This window comes from Stegostoma tigrinum, chromosome X, assembly GCF_030684315.1.
Source record: "Stegostoma tigrinum isolate sSteTig4 chromosome X, sSteTig4.hap1, whole genome shotgun sequence".
Classification (NCBI taxonomy): Eukaryota; Metazoa; Chordata; class Chondrichthyes; order Orectolobiformes; family Stegostomatidae; genus Stegostoma; species Stegostoma tigrinum.
In genome coordinates, this window is record NC_081404.1 from 13,441,684 (window position 1) to 13,466,293 (window position 24,610).

General features: G+C 38.1%; 1 protein-coding gene and 1 long non-coding RNA gene across 4 annotated transcripts in view; one reads left to right on the forward strand and one right to left on the reverse strand.

Moving 5' to 3' along the window:
- The window catches only part of LOC125448314 (uncharacterized), a 36,328-nt gene extending 13,488 nt beyond the window's left edge, over nt 1-22,840 (forward strand). The window contains exons 2-3 of the long non-coding RNA XR_007246686.2: nt 11,337-11,448; nt 20,618-22,840. This is a non-coding gene — a long non-coding RNA (uncharacterized LOC125448314). The remainder of the gene's footprint in view (nt 1-11,336; nt 11,449-20,617) is intronic.
- The window catches only part of eif4ba (eukaryotic translation initiation factor 4Ba), a 37,532-nt gene continuing 13,191 nt past the window's right edge, over nt 270-24,610 (reverse strand). For 2 of the 3 annotated variants that reach the window (XM_048523547.2, XM_048523549.2), the window contains exons 5-16: nt 22,668-22,722; nt 21,934-22,068; nt 19,228-19,326; nt 14,543-14,716; nt 13,623-13,866; nt 11,985-12,079; nt 9,942-9,971; nt 8,897-9,146; nt 8,050-8,114; nt 7,141-7,261; nt 6,688-6,757; nt 270-3,259 (exon numbers count right to left, since the gene is read on the reverse strand). In XM_048523547.2, the coding sequence (XP_048379504.1) occupies nt 3,188-3,259; nt 6,688-6,757; nt 7,141-7,261; nt 8,050-8,114; nt 8,897-9,146; nt 9,942-9,971; nt 11,985-12,079; nt 13,623-13,866; nt 14,543-14,716; nt 19,228-19,326; nt 21,934-22,068; nt 22,668-22,722 (1,410 nt within the window). In that variant the 3' untranslated portion in view covers nt 270-3,187. The remainder of the gene's footprint in view (nt 3,260-6,687; nt 6,758-7,140; nt 7,262-8,049; nt 8,115-8,896; nt 9,147-9,941; nt 9,972-11,984; nt 12,080-13,622; nt 13,867-14,542; nt 14,717-19,227; nt 19,327-21,933; nt 22,069-22,667; nt 22,723-24,610) is intronic. The other variant, XM_048523551.2, reaches the window with a different exon arrangement.

The window sequence follows — 24,610 nt, forward strand, 5'->3', positions numbered from 1 at the left end:
AGATTTCAGGTCATAGGGATTATGGCAGCACACAAATTGTCTTGTGACATTAACAGGTAAGAAAAAAATACTTTGGGAAGTAAACTCAATTCATAATAGCTCTCCAACTTGAAACCTTGCACCATCCCATACACTGCTGAAAATTCCAACATGAGTAGAGTGTTAGACAATGCTTGCAAATTTTTGTTTTCACCCTTATGTGAATTCTGAGTCACAGTCAACTATACTAAAAAAAAGTGTAATCCACAAAAATGAAACAGCAGCAATAATGAAGGTATTCCAAAGATTAGTTTATTGGAAGGAAAACTGATGGGGCATTATACATGATAATAAAAGACATCTCCTGGAAAGCAGACTATAGAGTACAAATCTTTTTAATAGAAGGTATTATACAAATTTTACATAAGTCCTCTGAATGGTGATGTGGTGTAAACTAATTCATTAAATTCTTTTAAAATGGAGGGAGGGGCCTCATTTAGGAGTCTTACCAATAAATACCTGCGTCTAAAACTCAATTTCTCAAGACACAGACTTCTTTTTGGACTTGTATAACCAAGAATTCTAGAGTTACAAATTTAAGTTCTTTCAGCCAATTTTAAATGTACTATACACAAAGATTTCCAATTTTTTTGCCCATCAAAATACTTCAGCTGACATTATGAACTCAACAAACCTATTCCTACCAGATGAAACTGCTTTAAGATTAGTACAAACCACTGCAGCCATAAAATGACACTAAGTCTGATAAAAGAGAAAAACACTGCTACTGGAGAGCAGTTAAGCAGTGGGTGAGAAATTAAGGGGGCTTTAACAAGCAGTTACAGAGTCCAGTTTGAACTGCTAGTGACCAAGTAAATTAGTACTGTATGTCAAACGGATCGCCAAACAAATGGAGAGCAAGATGTGGGTTTTGATTTTCTTAGATTTGTTGTCAATGACTCATTATGAACTTGCTCTTCAGAGAGTCCTGATCGCTGGTTTAGACCTGAGTCACATACATTTCAACGTGACCACAGTATTCTCATTGCCTTGCTACTAAACAAATCTTCAAACTAAATAGAATCATGCAATTTTTGTTTCCTGAAGAGGAAAACAAAAACTCAGGGCAGTTTTCAATGACCTACAGACACAATTGAAAAACAAACTTGAAATCTAACTGCAGGACTCAATTTTTAAAATTTGTAGTTTATGCCCCAAGTAATGTTCGCAAAATGATTCAAGATAGGCATTTAATTTTCCCCACTATAAATGTCTTTTTCTTCCCCAAAGTCTGAATCTGATCATCTAAAAATTCAGGAAAGGAATGCAATTGTCAAAATGCTTGTGTTTTGCAATACATAGAGCTGCACTAACATATGAGTTGTAAGAATTTAAGCCCTTTCAGCTCTGCTAGGATCTGTTGTCAAGTACAGACAAAAAAAAGGTGATTACCTTCATGAATAGCATTGGCTGTAAACCAGACTGAACTGAGTACTATGAAATGGAATCTATTTCTGTTACCTTATAAATCAAATGTGTTTTAATCTCAGTAAACTGAAAAAAAAAAGAATTGATATACGTACTTTTTTGTACTGTGAAGGGTCACTGGTTTGCAGGAAATGTGTTCCACTCAGGTCAAGTACAGCAGTTTAGACAGTGTTAAGTTATCCTTACAATGCTCAACTTGGAACAGCACTCAACTTTACCTGCAATGACAACCTATGTAAAGACTGCTTCAGATGTACTAAAGTTAAGGGTAATGTCCTGTATACTCATTTGATGGAAAAGCAGTTTGAGATTGCTCTAAATTACTGTATGGAAAATAGAATTAGTGTATCATGAGTACCAATGCCATCTTGACTGTAGAAACCATACTGGTACAACTAAGCAGCCTTTTACTGTTGGACATTTGCAAGTCGAAGTAATTCCCCACCCCTCTGATTGTCTTGCAAATATCTAGGACTTAAGGCTGCAGCCAGATATCCTTTTTTACATATAATTAGGGAATTCTATGCACTTAAGAGATCAACGCATGAAAGCAGCAAAAACAGAATAAAAACCAATCCCAGGTGTTTTCAACATATTTGACATGCTTGTCTAATTCACTTTCATACAAAATTTATTTTGATCAGCACATAAAATTCTCTTATTAGTTTGTAAGTCTTAGCTTGTACATATATGTATAACTAAAACAATGCCACAACTGAGTAAGCCTGGAATCTGCAGTTTCAAATTTTACTTGAATGACTTCCAAAAGCTATAAAAAACAAAGACGCAGTGACTAAATATTGTTAAAATTAGACTGCAAGTAATATCTTGACTTTGGTAACGATGGTCTGTTGCAATCTCAACCTGTGTGAGGACATTAACTTTTTTTAAAAATGGCAGTATGCATGCATATTGGTCAAAATTAAGTATTAGTGCTTTCACAAACAGATATCCTGAAACAAAACACCACAATTGGCCACTAACCCCAACGCATATTAGTTTACAGATGGAAGTACAAGGTGCATATTTGGCCCCAACAATAGTCTCATCTGAAGACAGAAATACAAGCAATTTGACAGTAAGGAAAGCATAACCCATCCAAATTTATGGGAGAAAAGCAAAACAAGTTGTTGGGAATTCAGCAACGTCAGTTGTAGAAACTCAAGATTAGTTCCAGTAACAGGTTGATTAATTTGGATGTCATGGTAGAAATCAGAAAAGAGAAATAACACGTGGCTGACTGCAGCCCAGATCTCATTTTTTTCCAATTCTTATTTTGTTTAAAAACACCATCTGAAGTTTTGGAAGGAGCACCAAAATTGTGAAAACTATCTGCACCTGTCACACTAGTCCATTTTATTTTATCTTAAAAAGTGCACCAACAGTTATAATTTCTCTCATTCCATGGCCCACTGCTTCCACTATTAATTTTTTTGCCAAACTCTACCTGCTTAAGTCAAAAGAAAATAAGGAATATTCAAATGTAAAATACCATTCTAACTACTGCACACAATGTTTTCTCAAAAGCCTGAGGTTGACATGTTTTTAAATGGATGATGAAATCTCCATACGTTTCATGTTCAATGGCTGCAGCAGCATGCAAGAAAAAGTTCCGGGAGATGTAAGCCATATGGGTTGTTAACGGTCACATTTTAATTGAAGTTCATTCTTTCAGTTCTCTGAAAAGGGGAAAAGTGATGTGTTTTCCTTGACTAGAACTTTAGTCTGTACTGTCATCATCTTCATCTGCATCGATCATCAAAGCAGCATATTTGCTGGCTGAGCTGAATTTCTGTACAAAGACAGAATGAATACATGAGACAGGAGAATAATTACACAGCTGCAATGGACAATTCCCTCCTCTGACTGACTAGACTTATTTGCACCAGGGAGCGATCTGCAGCACTTTCAGAATTTACCTACCAAACCAACCCCCATACAAGCCTGGACAAACGGCCAAATCATGTAGAAACAGGAGGGGGCCACTCAGCCCAACAAGTCTGCTGTCAATTAAAATCATGGCTGATCTTAATTCCACTTTCTTACCTTGGCCCTATAGCCGTTGAATCTGATACAATTAAAAATAATTTGTAGGTCTCAGGTTTCAGTACAGTTAATGACCCAACACGGACAGCCCTTGCAGTAAAGAGTTCCATGGATTCACAACCCTAAGAAGAAAATCATCTACATCTCTCTCTTAAATGCATGACCCCAAACTTTGAGACTGTGCCCTCTGGTCCTAGACTTTCCCCACAAGGGAAAACAAACCTCTCTTACCCTGTCATCCTCTAGGAATCTTGTATGTTTCAAATAAGGTGGCCTTCCATTCTTCTACATTCCAAGAAGCAGAGACCCAAACTCAACTTGTCCTTATAAGACAATCCCTCCATACCATTACCAGCCCAGTGAAACTTCACTGGACTGTGTTCAACAGGGCACAAAACTGAATTTTGCCCCCATCTGATTAAGGAGCAAGTTTCACAGCTTAGCCGGATCTTGTTCTCACCCAACTGCTCACACATTCTGCAAAGTATAAAAGTGTCACCAAACAGGAATTCTGACCCAGACATTTAGACCGTCAACACTCAATTTGTTTCTATATCACTTTTCACCTCCTGTGGACCTCCCTTCTTCAATAATGCGATTATTCTGTCATTTCAACTGGTCTACATGAATTTTAACTCTGTTCCTCCCAACTTGCAATGGTTCCATCTACGTGAAGGGCTTTCTACAAGTTTGGCAAAAACATTTGCCTCCAAAGTACTTTTTAAAAAACAAAAACCAAAGGAGCACAACAGATCTTGATCAGATGGGCCAATGGGCCGAAGAGTGGCAGATAGAGTTTAATTTAGATAAACATGAGGTGTTGTATTTTCATAAGGCATATCAGACTAGGACTTATACACTTAAAATGGTGGGGTCCTGGAGAGTGCTGCAGAACAGAGACCTTGGGGTGTGGGTGCACAGTTCCTCAAAAAAGTGGAGTTGCAGGTAGACAGGATAGCGAAGATGACATTTAACATGTTTGCCTTCATTGATCACTGCATGGAGTAAAGGAGTTGGGACATCATGTGTGGTACAGAACACAGGTGAGGCCACTTTTAGAATACTGCGTTCAGTACTGGTCTCCCTGCTATAGGAAAGATATTGTGAAACTTGAAAGGGCTCAGAAAAAATTTACAACGACGTCGCCAGGGCTGAGGGTTTGAGCTATTGGGAGAGGCTGAATAGGCTGGGGCTATTTCTCCCTCGTTTGTCAAGGGCTGATCTTATAGAGGTTTATATAATCACAAAGGGGACAGATAGGGTGAATAACCAAGATCTCTTCCCCACGGTATGGGAGCCCAAAACTAGAGGGCGAAGATTAAAAAAGGGGGCCTGAGGGACAACTTCTTCAAAGAGGGTGTTGAGAGTATGGAACAAGCTGCCAGAGTAGGTGGAGGAGACTGGTGCAATTACAACATTTAAAAGGCATTGGGATGGGTACATGAATAAGAAGGGTTTAGAGTGATATGGACCAAATGCTGGCAAATAGGTCTAGATCAATTCAGAACATCTGGTTGTCACAGATGAGTTGGACTGAAGGGCCTGTTTCCACACTATATAACTAAATCCAAGTGTCCTCTAACCAGTTGCCACAACAACTTTTATAAACTATTTTATAGAGTCGGGTAAAGCCCAAGATGTGTATCTTGACACCAATTCATTTTGACTTGCAGCCCAACACGCTAGCAAACCACTAACCTCAAAAAGCCCCTGCAGGACCTGGGAGGTTGAATAGATCACATTATGCCATGCATACTTTACAGTGTGTGTGCGCAAGAAAAACATCCTTCAAGGCAGCAATTGATCCACCATCTTAATTTAAGTATTTTCACACACCATACTAATGGTTTAAAAGTGGTGTCATTTCCAAACAGGGAGCCCCCATGGGGGAATTCAATTGCTGCCAGGACCAACTGATCAGATGAAACAGGAAACATAAATACATTGCAAACTCCTCATGCGATGACTTTGCAAATAATAGCAATTGGAACCTGATGGTGAGATCTAAAGGAAGTACACAGGAATGGGTGGAATGACCTTAAATCTGTCCCTGGGCAACTACCCTAAAAAACTATGGTAATGCTACTAAATAACTTCTGACTGGACTGCTCTACATATTAAGATCATACCACAGTGAAAAGGACACATCTCAAATATCAAACTAAATATTAATTAATTCCTACGACTATTCAATGTCAGGGACTAAGGCAAAAATTAGTTAAGCTATAAAGCTTTAAAACATGAATAGTATGAAAACAATTGTTGGTGGCCCATTGTGTCAGCCGTCTCCACGCACGTTTATTTCCCTCAAGCGCACGTTCAATTTCCTTGCAAAATAATTTGTCATCTCAACTTTCACTACCCTTGACTCCAAGTTATTACTACCGTGTTTAAAAAAAACCTTTCTCTGCACCTCTTGCCTAAAAAACCTTAAATATAAGTTTCCAAAATCTTTCAAGTACCCATTGATTATTTCTTCAAATATTGTTCCAAAACTTGCCCACCACTCATGTTAAACTGAACCTATCCTTACACCCTCTCTTGCATAAGGTATCACATTTCCCACTCTCTCATTTTGAGTGAAGATCATGACAAGCCCTTCCATTATTCCATCCCCATTTCCTTTAGCAAACTGGGATGCAAATCATCCAGACCGGATTACTTATCTGTGCAAAAATAGCCAGCCTTTCCAGAATAATCTGCCCATAACTTTTACTACAGCTAATACTTCTACCACCTTCACATCAACTAATATTGTCAATTAAGCCAGTATGGACCAGGGAACTGAATGAACACACTGTGCTGTAATGACTCTACTATATCCTCCCCACTTTCTAGGGCATTGTTAAGCCTTGAATGTTGAACATCTGACATGAATCACAGTATCAGTTATTACTATCTGAAAACATAAATCTTTAACTTCTGTTAATTCAAAGGCTGGTTCAGAATCCTGGAACTCCCTTTCTAATGGCATGATTGGCATCTCTACACCTTACAGACTGATGTGGTTCAAGGCAGTTCACTGCCACCGTCCCCAGGGCAATAAGTGATTTTCAATTAATGTTGGCGAAGACAATGACACCCACTTCCCATTAATGAAGAAAAAAGGGCAGAGAATGTTACATTGCAGACATGCAATTATTTTGCAATTAGAACACCATCTGTGTGACTTACAGGAGTGGGTGATTCTTCATATTTCTTTGGCTCAGTTACAGGTTTTGAATCACGGCCCTTTTTATCTTTCCTGTGCAAGAAAAGTCACAATTGCTATTTAATGATCATATACTGAAAACAAACATGCCAGGAACTGTGAAAGACTTAATTTTATATAGAAAATATCAACCGACTTTTGCTGGTGCACAGTATATAGTTATAATCAAGAGTGGAATTTAGCAAGGATCAAGTTCCAAGTCCCAATCATCAAAGTTAAGATTCAAAGAACCAATGTCAGCAGCAGCATTTCTGATGATATTGTAACCATACAGTAAGACAACTACAAAACAAATCTTCCAAATTAAGCTAGCTCCCACAAATATTTGACATTAGGTATTTGTGCACAAATGAGATTAAGTTACAACTATCCCTCAAATCATAAATCTGGAAACATAGCAATTGAAAAAGACAGACCTGTCTGGCTCCTTCCTTCGATCCTTGTTGATGCCATCATTTTGTCCCCGGCTCATACCACTTGCACCACCACGCTCTTTGGGTGAGGTTTTATCTTTTATTTCAGATTCTGCTTTATCATCTAAAATAATAGAAAAATTTAGATGCATTCACATAACGTGCAGCTCAGTTCAGGTCTGGCCAGTACGTTAGCAGAAAGTTGAGATGGTTGTTTTCAATAGATGTTTTAGTACAATATTCGAGGAGTTCCGTATTCTACTTTGACCAAAAATATATCAAGAACACAAATTTCAAATTGTCAGCGAGTGCCATATAAAAGTGTTGATGGGAATAAGTTCAAGGTGGGTGCAACAATTACCTGATGAGAATGTCATATCCCATTCAGGATTCTTGTAAACTGGATAGGCAGGTTTTAAACAAGAGTGCACTAACTTATAATATTCACCATCACAAAAGTATTGAGTGATTTTCTCACATTCAGTAGGGTCTGGAATCCACTGAAAGATTATTCTTTTAGAAGGACAAGCAAATTAAAAAGGAAAAAAAAGTGTTCACCCATCTTCACAGTTTACAATTAATTAGAATTTGGCCAAAAAGGGGGAAAAAAAAAAATCCAGAACAATTTTCATTGTAGTTAACTGCTTTCAAGAATATGGCTCAGACACTGCATCACAGAGAAAATCAATTGCTAGACCAGAGAAAGAAAATCACAGATATAACGCTGTGTTCATCCAGCTTCACACCTTATTATTATAAAGAAAATCACAGCATTGGCAACTCAATACAGAAACCAGTCAACTTCTGTTGTGAATGGATTATCCACATTGGAAAAAACTCTTAATTATTCATAATAATTCGATGCCTAGAGTTACAAAAATCCAGTCGCTATTTTACCAATTATTGCCATACCCTTAAATGATGTCTTCATATTCGTATGCGTAGGTGAAACTAGGCCAGCTTTACCACTTGGCGAACTGTATTAGAGACAAGTGAAAAGATGACTGTTAGGACAATTTAAATTTAATTTACTCTTGTCTGTAAAACCAAAACTAAAGGCAGTATTCACCAAACAAACATTCTTCAACTATAATGGATACCACGGAAAGAAGGAGAAAGTGCACTGCAGGAATATAAAATGGATGCCTCACTCCTGCTACATTTATTCAAATAGTGAATACCTTTAGGGTAACATATTAGGGTAGTACAATGGTTTAAGTTTCAGGAAAAGAGGAAGAAATTTAGCTTCTTCCGATACCTTCCCCTCAACAATAAAGTTATATATGGAGCCTAGGGTCAGAGACCAAAAGGATAGGCCCCGGTGTTGCTCCTGGCCTAAACCCCTGACCTGAACACTGCAGGCACCCTAGTGCCCTGGCTATTGAGCCTTACTGGAGCCCCTCGTCTTGTGCCCTGCTGGACCCTTCATCCTCAAGATCTATCAAGTTGAGCTGTTGCAGCTCAAATCATCCTTTCAAAGGAAGCCACAAATAACAGAAATCTCTCCTGGAGGCACAGTAACACACAGATGAAAATGAATGGATGGGAGCAGCTCTTTAACATTTCCCAAGTAGCCATTCTTCACATGCAACCATGATAATCAGTATCAGGAGGCTATTTGCTCACAAACAACTGCTGAAGCCAACCATATTGTAATGTAACACGCCCACCTTTAATTGGTCTAAAATCTTTTAACTTTATACAAAAATTCAACGTTATTAGAATAGTTCATAATTGTTCTGGAAATTGCAAACTTTACCCAAGTGGTTTATTTGATAGCGCACTAGCAGGTGAGAGAGGTGCTGTGACTTCTGATTCAGCACTCTGGTTACTACTGGAACCTCCAACGGTTCTCTTTGTCCAGGCATTTTCTTTAGGAGGGGGGGCAGGTACAATCTTAAGTGGAATCTGGTCTGGTTTAGTTGATTTGGACACTGGCGACTGTGGTTCCTCTTCCTTGTTGAATATATCATTGTCCAATGACTTCTCACTCTCTCTCCTAATGGTAGCTTGATTGGATAGAAAATAAATTTATTTAAATATAACAGCTCGTATCAAAAAGCATGACATTAAATCTTCATGAGCTCTATAAATATGGATTATGTTCAGAATGTTCATTTTAAATACTAAATGGAAATGATTACTCCACAGGCCTACAATCTTTCTAACCATTTTCTGTTTAAAAGAAACAGGGGAATAGACAGCATGTGCTGTGAAGGTAAATTTACTGCAGTTTTCTCAGGATAGGAGTAGACAGAAGATTTTTATTTCAACAGGAAGCAGTCATTTCTTCTCCCATATGTTTTCACTTGACGACTTGAATGTGGACTTCTCATTACACATCAAGGATTAGAGACAGAGATGTAAGAATTGCCAATGCTGGAGCCTAAGATAACATAATGTAGAGCTAGAGGGACATAGCAAGCCAGGCAGCAGAGGAACAGGAAAGCTGATGTTTCGGGTCAGGATCCTTCTTCAGAAATCTTCTTCTGAAGAAGGGTCCTGACCCGAAACATCAGCTTTCCTGCTCCTCTGATGCTGCCTGGCCTGCTGTGTTCCTCCAGCTCCACACTGTTAAGCATTAGAGACAGGTTTCTACCATTTTTCAAATATACTGGGGACAAACAATTCTGAGCTGTAGCCTGTTAACAAATGATCCATTGCAAGTAGTCTTTGCACATCTGCACACCAACAGAAAGAACTGTCATATTTACATCTCTAGCAAAGTAAAAGACACAATGGTTGAGGTATTATCGAGTAGCATCTCCTTAACAAAACACAGTCACAAAAGGCTGAAGCTTTACCTATGTGGCTTTGCAATTGCATTCTTCTATCTTTGTAGTCCCAAAACAGTTAGTAAGCATGTACAAAGAAAAGATGATCAGTTTTGGCTTCAGTTAACAAAATATTAACACTAGTTTAGAGAATTGAAATAACTGCCTCATGCAGATCATATTCAACATTGTAGGGGCATCCATTTGCCAGTTGTGTTTTTCACTACAGTCAATGATGTGCTGAAATATACAGCTCTGTCTATTCAGGCACAGAACCAAGAGTTGCAAAACATCCAACTTACAGGTTTTTGTGAAGTTAAATTGAATTTTAGCATCAGATGTGTAATTTCTTTATCATGATACCAAACATTTCAAGTCAAAGTAGCAAAGGAATACACTTGCAACAAGAAAAAAAAATCTAAAATCCTTTGAATCAGACAGAAACACAATATTCAATTATCTTAGTCTTTATTATTTCAAATGGATTTTGAAATTCTGTTTACTGGTTAAACTGCAGTTTGGAAAAATCTAGAGTTTTGTTACAACATTCACAAGGTTGTCACTTAAAGTTACCATTAAACAGAAATTATTTTTAACACTGCAAACATTTAATTAATAGACAGCCTGTCTACCAAAAATGCACTACCCCATTACCAAAAATGGCAAAACTCCTGCAATTATGTTTCTGGTTCGAGTTAAAGAAAACGTTTTAAATAAAATGCATGCCATTACTTTGATCCCAATTTAGGTCCTTCCAGAGGACCATCTGCTGCTGAGGGGGAGATAAGATTACACTGGATCTTTATTAAAAACAAGTCTTGCCAACAATTAGAGAACGTGAAGGGATTATCAGGGCAGCATGAGGACTTAGAGATCGGACAAAAAAGTTATGTGCATTACTGAAGAAATGCACATTCAGATTGGTCTGCAATTTGAGAACCTCAACACCGTTTCTCTGCAGCTATGGCCAAAATGTCAGTGACAGTCACGTGTACTCATTAGGACCTGTAATCTAAATGTTGACAGGTGCAAGGCAATAGTTGGGATCTCAAGGTCGAGAATGCAGATCTGCACATAAGCACCCAGCAGCTGAACCTATTCCCCCAGGACTGAATCACAGCAGCAATCACCAACCTAGACACCCACAAGTGTATGGCCAAGTTTGTGTGAAAACAGCTGATGAAGTGCCAGAAACAGCAGTGCTCTTGCTGCTGCATGTCTAGTTAGTTAGTTGAGCAGAAGCAACAACTGGGATGCTTTCAAAGCGCACAGTGCTCAATAATAACCAATACTGGCAAATATCTCTCGTAGAGTTTGTTGGATTCTAAGATATTATGGTAATTTTTAATTGTAGGATTGGGCTATTTTCATCAATAATTGTAATGCCCATTTTATTATGCCTTAATCATCTTCTCTCAATTTCAGCCTTCCTTGGCCCTGTACTTACATCCTCAAAAACAAGAAAAACAATGAATAGACTAAATGGAATCAAGGAAATTCCAGAATAATCAAACTCAAGCCCAATATTCTCAAAAAGGTATGTTCTAAGGGCAAAAATTACCTGATGACTTTCAGCAGCATGCACTCAATCATTTGGACCAATTTAAGCACATTTTTATACTTTAAATGTTTGTGTTATCAGAAACTTTTTGTTACAGGCATTTTGATTGCCAAAAACATTTAAGAAAATCATTGGTTACTTCTTAGCTCCCCCTCCCTTTCTGGTTTTGTAGATAACTGCTCTTAAGCAAGAGCTTTTGCATCTGTTTGCTAGTTATTCACTGTTAATAAGTTTTATGAAAATGATAAAGCTAACTAAGTGACAACTACTCTGTCAATTTCAAACTAATAGGAGTCATGTTAAGTGTGTAGCCAAGCTGGACAAAGGCAAACTAAAAACAGAAGACTTGTCACACGGAATCATTTCTCCAGTTTTGCACTACAAAATTAAAAATCTGCCTATTGCAAAGTAGCAAATTTGACTTTTAAAAAACTGCATTGAAAACATACGACTCAAAAGTTACTCAACGTTCATCCAAATAACTTTTAAATACTGTGTAACCACAGTCTTACCCCGACCTCCAGAACCACTAGTATCAGTTGGCTGTGAAGAATCACTAGGTGGCCTTGAACGTTCCAGCTGATCCTCGCTACGCCAGCTTGGATGCCTACATTGAACCAAAATACATCACTTAATAGCATTAACACGCAGGATTTACATGTTGATTGAGAGAAAGTTATCACTGGAAGTCAGCTAAGGGCAATAGAAACATTTCCAAATAATTCAGAGTGTCAACTCAGATACCTTAACCATTACTACATGTTCATAAGAATGCAAGTAAGGTAAATTAGATATTTCTTCCAGGCAACTTTAAAATTACCTTTGGAATAACACTGTCATTTTTTGCTGATATGTTAAATATGTAACAGGAAGAACACTGCTTTCTTATGCTTGGATTACATCGCCAGTTACATGACATTGGGATTTATTCAGCAAACATTTGCCATTTTAACAAATGAAAGATTTTCATGGGTGAAATGATTAGGTGGGTAATGACAGACATCTTTGTTAATAGCTAACCAATACAGACTCAAAAGATTTAAGAAATAGGAGAGACAAAACATTACAAAATGCTATGCTCACCGCAATTTTAAAAAATTGATGTATTTTCCAAATGTCTCGTTTAACTTAAATTCAAATTAATTTGCCAATTTCACTAGTAAGGGCACAGTCCTAATTGAGTATACAGAAATTTGTCAAGTGAAATAATGGTTACGAACAACTAAATCATCATTCCTCTGGCCAGACAGAAAAGACATCAAAATACCACCTGTTCTATGCAAGTGTTAGTATTCGTGCTTCCCACCCTGTAGGGTTGGCACCATATTAAATCAAGTTCAACTATGCAATAATACCTAAACAAATTATCACGTGGCCTGAATCAACACAGCATCTGCACTGCAGTAAACCACTTGCAAACTATGTCAATCTTACCTTACTATTTGCAAATTGTTTTCAAATGCTATTTGCACTGATGTTAAGAATCTTAACAGCTTTCATTTCTGCAATACTTCAATTATATTAAAACAGATGTTGGAATACAGTGTGCAACAAGTATTATAATTCAAAATATGGATCAGAAGATAAAGATTAACTTGCATGGCACTACAGATAGCCCAAGCTGAGATCAATGGTGAAGGGGCTGCATTTTAAACTTTTTGAAGGCTTAAAGACGACAAGTTGCAAACAAATTAGTGCGCTGCCACTTGAACCTCTGGCACTGAATAACCATACTTGGTTGCCTGTGTAACTACAAGAATAATTACAAGTATTGTCATCAAGTACTTTGTAAAACTACAAGCTGTCTGAATAAACAACTACTCCACACAGCTTGCATTGCAAATGCTGCAAAATGAGCACTTTCAGATATAAACACATGCAGGTAAGACGACAGTCTTGAATGCAGTGCAAAGTATTTCTGACTGTACACTAAGATAACAAGCTTCCAGAGGTCTGCAAGATGAACAATTATTTTAGTAGCTACAATGAAATTGTACTTCACTAAAAAGCAAATGGATTTCAGTACAATAATCAAATGTATCACTATCTTCTTGGATATTGACATTTCTACAACAAAATGCATACACACACTACTTTTCACCAGTTTCGTTTATCCTCAACAGAGTTTGGGCATTTTTGGATTAACTAACCTTTCCCTTGGTTGCTTAACCCCTTTAATCCCTCTTTCTTGATCCTCTATTTGCCGTTGATACTTTTCTTGCTCTTTTTTCAATCGCTCCTCAACCTCACGTTCTTTAGCTGTTGTATCTACTGGTTTGGCAGCCCCAAATATGGATGCAGATCTTCCAGATGACTGCGCTGGAGGAGCTCTGACAACTTCTTCTTTTGGAATGCTGCGAGGCTTGAGGTTCAGTTTAGGTCTCTGCATAGAACCTATTGATAAAATTTCATGAAACAAAGTTAAAAACACTGTACTATTCCAAATTCAGTAAAGAAATTATTGAAAGAGCCCAAAACAGAAGAACTTTGCCATATTTTACATTCCTTTGAAAATCAAAACATTGCATACAAGAAAGGAATATGTTCAGGCAATTAACTAGAGACACAGCAGTCTTGTGGTAAGATTTTTGCTGATTTCTCCAGCAAACTACTTTTGAGATCAGCAGTTTACTGCCGAGTCTCAGTATGATGTGACCTTTAACACGATGATAACCTCACATGTAGAACACAACTGAGGTAGGAATCAGTGTACCTTTGTACTAAGTTACTGAACTGACAACTTTGTGCCAAAATTTAAGCAATCATTCTAACTTTGTCAGAGAAGTGGAGGAGTATTTAAAAGTTTCTTCAGCATAGCACCAAAAATAGGAAAAAAAAAATTGAGAAAGCAGCATCCATCGAGGCAGAAGTGAGACAGGCAAGTTAAATGTACCCATTGACAGCACTGCACAAAACTACTCAAATGATACATGCAGGCAAGTTCAAAATATAGCTTTAGCACAAGCTCACAGCAACTGGGCAAAGGCTCAAATTGCAATGGGCTATTCCAAAGGTATTTCAATTTTTTAAATATAAAAAAAAGCATTTTCTTTAGCAAGACATCTATTACCTCTATCTTCATCTCTTGAGCCATAGTCACTTCTCCGGTCATCTCTTCTATCAAAGCGGTCAAAGCCATCATTGTAGCGGTCACTATAACGATCACCACCACCTCGAAAATCATCACTCCGCCTGTCATCATAATTATCTCTTCTGAAGCCACTGCCAAACACACGCCGGGAACCTAGAAAACAATTCAATCGGAGACACTTTTCAATCACTAAGAAACAGGTAGAACTTGTAGAAACATACTTGCCTTGAGTCCTACTTCTTATTTGCCTACGCCACAAGAAGCTTGACACCATCCAGAATAAAGCAGCCCACTTGATACACATCATACACAATGCTGCTGTCACTGTAACATGCACTTGAGTAACTCACCAAGGCTCTTTAGATAACATCTTCCAAACCTGAAAATTATTCACCAAGCCACTCACTATTACTTGGAAATACGTCACCCTTCTTTCACTGCTCCTAGGAACTCCCTTCCAAACAGCACTGTTGGTGTACACATAGCACATGGACTACAGCTGTTTAAAAGGCAATTCACCACTGTTGTTCCCTAATTGTGCTGGAGAAGGCAAAAATACTGGATGAGCCAGTGATGCCAACATCCCAAGAGCAAATAAAAAACAATTACACTTATGAAAGCAAAGTGCCCATATACTCACTTACATAACCAATGCAATTTGCTAATTCACTCAGTCCTCAGTGAAAACTGCAGTACTTTATTTTTCATTAATTTCAGTAGAATATACATTTCTGTAGAATGTCTAATTTGCAGGAATATTCTGAGCAGTTAACATCCATTGCATAAATGTGATCAACCTGCTACACTTGTGGAATAGCACCCAATATTTCAAAAATACTTACAAAAAGGGCACTATCCCAAGAAATACTAAAAAAATATAGCTAGTTACTGCTACAGTCACTTGGTCAAGCAATTAAAATGAAATGCACCAGGACAGGTGGCATATCCAGATTCTCTTTAATCAAAAGGAGTCTTCATGGGCAAAAGTATATTGCTAACAGTAGCAATCTCAACAAGTGCTATCCCATTGCACTAATTTAGTAATAAGACAACATTGCTCAGAACTTCCCAGTATGTTAAAAAAATTCCACTGGTGCCACAATGTATTTCTTTAAAAAAAAGATCACAGGAGAATGGATTGCTGTCAAATTAGATATTTCTACACAGTTCACACCATATGACAAACGTTGACAGGACAGAGAAAGCTTCTCTCTTAGGCTCTAAGATACATGGCTGGCCTGAACAAAGACTCAGGGAATGCTATTTTACTATGTCAAAAATATTTATAAGCATGTGAAAAGAACCCCAAAAAGGTGCATCCAAGTTCCCCGCTTTAATTATATCATATCCTTTTGTTTGAATCTGAAAAATCAACACAAAAGAAAAACAGATACAAAGTCTAGCTAAAAACAAGACCTAAAATTTGTAATAGTCTCTCCCAAAACTGCAAGGCTTGGCTCTCAAAGTTAAATAAAAAGGCCAACACCTAGAGGTTGAAGACGTTCTCAAAAATGTATAAAGGGGGAAAAGGAAAAATTATACATGATAAAATCTTAAGTCTGAAGAGTGTTATCAGAGAGCACGTTGGTCACAGTCCTGACAGTAGAACAAAATTGATTCCCAGAGCTAAGGCTAAAAGGGATTTCTAAAAAACAAACTGAACATTCATATCCAACCTCATGACAGGAGATGCTTGTCAATATATCCACAGGAACTATTTTGCAGCCAAAAATTAACTAAATTCAAATGAGAAAATAAAAGCATGTGGTCTAGTCTGTATCCACTTCATATTCCAACAGCCAGTGTGTCTTTGGAATGGCACAGACTGGAATTGCCTGTCAACACCATGCAGAATCCCTGCCACAGCCAAGTCTGTGGGATGTGCCTGGGAAATTGAAGCTTCTGATGGACAATTCCCCTGTGCATGGAACCCTTTGAGAAAGCCCTTTAAAGTCAGAGATTTTAAGAGGGTTCAGAGTCACTCAAGTCTGATAGCCACCAAGAAAAACTCAGAGGATTAAAAACCTGAAACTCTGGACAACTATTAAACTGAACCCCTGATTCACCAGTGACCACCCCCACCCCCATCACCACAACCAAATCACCCTCCTGGAACCCTACCTGCTTACACACTCATTTCCTTAGCCACTTTCAAAAGGTCCTCTGGGACCTTTGAACTCTTGAAATAGCAAGTGTCATTAAAGAAAGAGGCACGTCTTGGCCTGCAGCACTACTCCTGTGCTGAGTGGATTGCTTCCCAATTTCTTCGGGGCGGGGGGGAGAATTCAAGACAGGCCAGATTTGGAATCTTGGCCAGAAAAAAAAAAATCAATAGCAGGCTATTTTAAAAGATAACTACCATTGAATGAATCTGTTCCAACAGTAAATACATATTGCTATTGTTTTTAAAAGTTTTGAAAAGTACACAATCACAAACCACTTACAGATCCGACATAAAGCAACTTTTTTTGAGCATTTCAATTAATTAGTAGCTCAGACAAACGTCCAATGTTTGCGAATGCACTTGCAAGCACAAGCATCTTTCCTCCAAGTTTCAAAGACACAAGTTGCGGCTTGCTTTGTCATAGTCATAGTCTTGCTGTAATGCACTCAACAGTGCATGAGGAAATGATTATCAGCACCGTATCAGTAAAGTTAGATCACATTGGATTCAGTTAGGGCTTGCCAGTTAGAAACAGAATTGGCTTGACAGTAGAAGACAGAGGGTGGTGATGGGGGGTTGTTGTTCAGACTGGAGGCCTGTGGCCAGCGGTGTTCCGCAGGGAACAGTGCTGGATCTGCTGTTTATCATCTATATAAATAATTTAGATGAGGATTTAGGATGCACAGTTAATAAGTTTGCAGATGAAAACAAAATTGGTGGACAGTAAAGAACATTTAATTAAGATCATAAAAGGATCTTAATCATAGGGCAGCACAATGGTTCAGTGGTTACCACTGCTGCCTCACAGCACCAGGGACCCAGGTTCAATTCCAGCTTCAAGTGACTTCCATGTGGAGTTTGCACATTCTCCCAGTGTCTGCGTGGGTTTCCTCTGGGGGCTCCAGTGTCCTCCCACAGTCCAAAGCTGTGCAGGATAGGTGCATTGCCATGCTAACTTGCCCACAGTGTCCAGGGATTTTCAATCTAGGGAGATTAGCCATGGGAAATGCAGTGTTACAGGGACACAGTAAGGAGTCTAAGTATGGGTGGGATGTTATGCGGAGGGTCAGTGTGGAGTTGATAGGCAGAATGGACTGCTTCCACACTGTAGGGATTCTAGGATAGGATTCGATGAATTGGAGTTTAATTTGGATAAATAGGTGGTGTTGCATTTTGGAAGGATGAACAAGGGCAAGACTTGTACAGGTCATGGTAGGGTTCTGGGCAGTGTTGCTGAACAAAAAAAAACTTAGGGGTCTGGGTATATAGTTCATTGAAAGTTGTGTCACAGGTACACAAGATGGTAAAGAAGGCATTTAACATGGTTGCCTTCATTGCTCAAACCACTGAGAATAGGAGTTGAAACATCATGTTGCAACTGTATCAGACGTTGGTGAGGCCACTTTTGGAGTACTCTCTTATATGATACCCATGCTACTGGAAAAGGATATCATTAAATTGGAGAGAGGGTACAGAAAAGATTTACGAGGATGTTTCTGGGACTGGATGGGTCGAGTTATAAAGGGCAGGCTGGGACCTTTCTCCCCCTGCAGTGTAGCAGCTTGAGTGGCAACCTTTTAGAGTTTATAAAATCATGAGGGGCACAGATTAGGTGAATTGCAATGGTCTTTTCCCTAAGGTAGTTCAAAACTAGAGGGCATAATTTTAAAGCAAGAGGACAAAAATTTAAAGTGGATCTGGAGGGACAACTTTTTCACACAGATTGCGTAAGTGCAATGAACTGCCAAAAGAAGTCATGGTAGATGCAGGCAGTTACAACATTTAAAAGACATTTAGACAGGTACACAAACAGGAAAGGTTTACAAGGATATGGGGCAAATGAGACTACTTCAGTTTGGGATACTTGGTCAGCATGGACGAGTTGGACTGATGGGTCTGATTCTGTGCCTTTTGACTCTGGTTCATAGATTGGAAACCCATTTTCTTAAGTTAATACTACAATAGCAAATAATAGGCATTACTGAAACAAAATTGGCAAATTTATGCACATTGCATAACAAAATATAAGTGCATTGCCTCTGTAGGAATAAAAAAAAAACTTATAAAATTATGCAATGTTCTAGTCAGAGGCATTGCTGGTTAGATTGCTGGAACTGACCACATGTAACAATACCTGACTTAAAGCATTTAACAGAAGAACCAATAACACAAAATTGAAAATTCCAAATACCTTTCACAAAAATTACTGTAATATAATAGAAATTTCTACTTAACAATGTTGTATGTCAGCAGAGTGGGATGCTGCATTTTTTCTGAAGTGACTAGCATTTTTAGTGATATTAATAAGCAAAATCAATTGGCACAATCATAAATTTTGATTGCAAGCACATTTATACTCAAACTAATACATTCAACAATCAAGGTGATTGGATAAATATTGAAAAGCATCACAGTGCATCCAGTGACACTCAAAGTTCCTTTGAGGGCAGGCATTTCACTGTCCACCCTATCGCTGTAAAGCATTAATGAACATACATACCTCTGTCATACCCACGATCCCTGAAGCCGTCATCTCTATATCTGTCCCCATCTCGACGAAGACCATCCCTGTCACGGGACTCATAACGGTCCCTAGTTCCTGCAAAACCACAGGCCAGAAGTGTTAAACATTACAAGAAATCATATACCAAAAGGATGCACTTACTTAAAATGCGAAAACAGAAATCCTCCAAGCTATTTGAGTGTTAAACACACATTTGCAGAGTAGGTGATCAACAGTAGTAGTACTTCAAATCTATTCTGAGTTCAACTAGTAAGGATAAGCTATACGCCAAAAATGGACAAACACTACCAGCACCGTGAGTAGCCAAGTCCTATTTTCTGTCATGTGCATTCTAAATAACTAATTTGCTTTAGTTGACCAACAGAAAACAAACCATGGTGTTTTACAAATGAATTGTGCACCCAGAGATGGGAAGGTGCAAGAGAAAGGGAGAAGATAATCTAACAGATACTGAAATAAAGCCACAGAAATATGCTGTCAACAGAACTGTTCAGAGGCAGTTCAAAAGTGCCAAACAATGCAGTAGTGATGATATCTCAAAAGTGATGTGGCAAAGAGTTAAACACAAAACAAAACATGAAATCAGAAATTGCAAAACAGAAACAGTAGTTTCTGGTGGATAACGTGGCTAACTATGCCACCTATTATACAACAGTCAAATAGAAATGAAACATCATTGCAGCAAGTCTTGGCTTTGGCCAGGGTAGTCTTAGTGGTGCAAGTAGGCTTGAAATGCGATTGGATGAAAGCAAACTAAGTAAATGTTTAGAATTTTGACATATTTATTGTTAGAGATTAGGAGGCTGCAGGGTGTAGTGGTAATGTCACTGGACTAATAATCCAGGCCAACAATCTGGGGACATGATTTCAAATCCCACCATGTCAAAATTTGAAATTTGGATTTAATAGAAATATATATTAGAAGCTAGACTAATGGCAATCACATTGTTACAAAGATCAAGGGTGCCTAAAGGAAAAAGGACTTAACTGTCACCTAAAAAGTGAGGCCAGGCTGCAAGTTAACTGCCCAGATGTTATGGGCTCAAGGGAGTTTTATGGAGGGTGTCAATAAAGGGTTAAGCTCTGAAACAGAGCTGCAGCGTTATTGGACTGGAAAGGATGACAAAATAGGATTGTGTATTAGGAATTAATGAGCAAGTTCTCTCAAACTGTGCAGGAAAAAAGTACAGCAGCATTGCACATTTTCACTCATTTCACAGACTCTACTCACCTGTACCTATCTTCTGTTGATCCAGGCTCAGCAGCATGCTTTAAATTTGTGGGTCTTTTGAAACATTTTGATTATAAAAGCCTTTCTCTCAGTTGTAAGAAAGTGTAATCTTGACATTTTGTTTGAATGTTTCAGGTTTTAGAAAGCATATAATGGGCAGAAGGCAGCAAAGTGGAACTGATTATCAGGCCAGCCAGAATCTCACCAAATGGTAGAGCAGACTCAATGGGCTGGATGGCCTGCTTCTGCTCCTGCTTATGGTCTTACATTGCTAGCATTTTCCTGATGAATTGCTCAGAAGGAGCAGAAAAGATGTCCTAGCAGACCAAGACATCATATACTTCAAGTTGCAATTCTGTATTGTTCTGACATTTTGATTATTGAAGTGTACATCATGTTGCTCCTGCTATAGAGAATGGTACTACTGTAGCAGGGCACTGTAACTTTATTCTCTACTTCCAACACTTGTTTAATTCTTAATTCTTTATTACCTTTTCACTAATCCCATGATACTTCACTCACCTGGCATCATTAAAACATGTTGTCAACTGGCCACCTGAAACATCACTGTCACATATGCAGGTGCTTCAGTCTAAATTTCTGTTAAACAGTGCTGTGATATAACATTTTAAAGAGGCGATATATGACGAAAACATTAAATGTGTTGCAGAGAGAGTTAAGGCAGCAAATTATCCTTCCACTAATAATTCTCAACATCCAACAGATTTTAAGTGACAGCAGAACCAAAAGGTTGAATTAACAACATTGCCATTTTGTCACCCTAGCTGTACTTCATAATATTCGGAAAAGATTTTCTGAACATCCAAGATCATACAGAAAATGTTTGTGACTTGAAAGGACATATATAGGCAGTAAATTAAAATTTTGATATCAACTTCTAAAGTACAGAATATCCAAACTCCATTTATCCAAGGGGGTGGGAAAGATAACCAAAAACCAGAAGTATTTGCTGCTTTTATACTGGCTAGATTTCTTGTTTTGTTTTGTAAAATATCTACATCCTTCAAACTACAGATATTTCCACATTGCTTTCTCAGCTTTTTTTTGCAATAGGTATTTACATATTTTGCTGATGTTGCCAAAACAAAAATGCACAAATCAAAGTGGCATCTGGTATCACTATTAAAAGCTCTGAAGTTCCAGCCAGACGTAGAGAAATGCTCCATCCCCTGCACCGAGGTCTAAACCAGAATTTTTTCTTTTTGCATAAATTTTCCACACTAGCCACTGATATACCTTTGGTGTGAGAATGTCAGCCTTTGATTTTTGCATATGGGCTGATGCTTGCCTGCAATTTCACTCAAGACTCCATAAAACAGGGGGGAAAAAAAAGTTTTATATAAGTTGAGGCCCAGCACTACAGGAGAAAGGACAGCATACTAACCAATTGCCTCAGCCTGTAAAGATATTAAATAATCTGATGAACTCACTGTCGCCAAATGAATCCTCCATCCTTCTTAATGGATAATCATCGTTGCTGTTAGTTGTTGGCCGAGCTCTCCAGTCAGACTCCATCTCCGCATCACGAATTCTGTCTCGATCTCCTCCCCTGCCTGATTCTCTTTCTGAGTTCAAGTGGAGATAGAAACCAAAGTGTTAAAATCAAGCACATCAAAATTTCTCAGAATTGTACTTGTATTTACACTCTACATTCAGTAGTCCAGTGAGCCATGAAGCACAAACGTTTCTAGGTCAGTCCTTTGTTCACTGGCCAAGATCAAGGGGAAAGTATGATATTATAATCGCTAAGTTAGTTATCAATAAGACATTTAACGCCAGAAAATGTTCAAAACTTGCATAGTACGATTGTATCCAAATAACTACTTCAAAAGACTACTTAACTCAAAAATTTCACATCAACATCTGCTCTGATGAAATATTGGTGTAACTAGAAGTTACAGTATTAAAGTGCCATCAGAAAGCAATTTGAGCAATTAAAGTATTCCTACTTTGAAATCTCAGAGTGCTAAGACAATGTATCACAATCAACAAATAAATGAGAGATATATCTCTCCATCTATAGACTGTTCATAACTTATTCTGATAGTATGCATTTAGAGCTTTCATGGATATTTGTAATTTCAATGCTAGCTCCAACAGATTTCCTGATGGAACAGAAAGAATTTCAAAAGGTCAGTTACCTGTTAAAATATAGAAACTGTACCTTTTTCCTGGGCTTGATCAGCAATATCTACCCTTATTCTTCGGTTTTGCAACATCTAAGTGTAAAAACATCATAGATAGAAAGGTTTCAGCATGGTTGCTAAAAACATTTAGGACTACTGTAAATATTAACTGAAATACCCCACAAACATGGATGCTATCAATAATTTTGCAAACGCCCAGAGTTGTCGTTTTTTGAACCACAATCAACCACATCTTAAGACACACACAATGACTCAAAATTAAGCCTTCATGTCTAAACATGGGGTATCAAGACCCCAAAAAGTTAACCAAATATTAAAACGCAAGGTATACAAGACAGAGAGGGAGAAAGAACAAGAATCTTCTCCAATCCCATGGCACCAAGAAAATGTAATGAGTTTCATTTATGCAGACATCTGACTCAATGTACCAAATCTTTTAAGACCAGGCAGATAGTGAGAATTAGTTCTACTTAATTCAGGCTACGCAACACCAAAAACTAGGAACTAACAAGCTGGGTAGATAGGGAAGAGAAAGGAAAGAAAAAAGTGATAACAAGATGACAGGAGGAATCTGTCTAGGAAAACCCTGCAGTTTTGGACTTTTCACGTTCCTCCAGACACATGAAGAAGGCAAGCATTGACGGTTATCAAGATCAACACAGTACTAAGCAGAAACTAGACATAATTGGGAATTTTGGGGTATGGTGCATTGTCTTCTCAATATGCTAGGTCAAGGAACATAAAGGAGAAAGGCTTGTTACAATGGAAGAAAACCTGCAGAATCTGGTTCACATGAGAATGAGTTGAATGAAGGTTATGGGAAAGCTTGAGGATTTACTCTGAAGACATAAAAAAAGTCCTAAGATGACTTTTTCAAAAAAAATCAATTTATGGGATCTAAGCATTGCTGACTGGGAAGCATTTATTGTCCATATTTAATTGACCAGCAGCAAGTTAAAAGCCAACCACATTGCTCTGGGTTGAGAGTCACTTGTAGTCCAGGCCAGGCAAAGTAGTAGATTTATTTCCTACTTAAAAAAACACTTTAATGAACCAAATGATTTTTTTGGCCCCACATAGACAATGGTTACATGGCCATCTTTGGGCTAGATTATTGAATTTAAATTTCATAATCTGCCATGGTGGGGATCAAACTCATGCCAACATGGCATTAATGTGGGGTTCTAGATTACTGGTGCAATGATATTATCAGTATGCCCCGCCTCCCCATAAAATCGATTGGAGCCAGACAATTTACTGAGCAACATTACTATGGACAATTTCACAAGCCTACAATAAATAGGACATATTCAGAGGTAGGGAAACTACACAGGACAGGCTTCACCTACAGGAAATGATAAGCTGAAGTTTTCATTCAGACAAGCTATAAGAACCAGATGGACTTCACGCATTAACAAACAGCCAGCAAGTCACATCTTCCTTGTCTCTACTTTTAAGTAACCGTTAGAACTGTAGAATTAGAACTAGAATTAGAACAGTACTAACAAGGATCAATATCAATTTTTAAGAAAAAGGCAGAAGGGACAACTCAGGAAAACAAAACTGCACTTCAGTAAGTTGACTAATTATTACCAGTAAACCCCTGGAAGGTTTCCTGAAACACCAATATAAAATGGACTACGAAGAACAGCCAGCATGGATTTCTCTGGAGCTCTTAGTTAAAATAATGGACCTAGCTATCGGTGTAGAATCTACAGATATGGTGCATTCTGATTTCAGCAAATCTTCTGATACCAAGCTGCACACAAAATTAGTCTACAAAATATGAAGGCATGGGACAGGACGAAAATTCTGGGAGGTAGAATTAAGTTTCTAAAACAACAACACAACAACCCCATGAAGGGCAATCGTGAATGAAGGCATGCCAGGGGGCTAGTGAAAGAAAAAAAGTGTGGTACCACTGTTTATGGTATGGTGTGGTATGATACATGCATGCTGC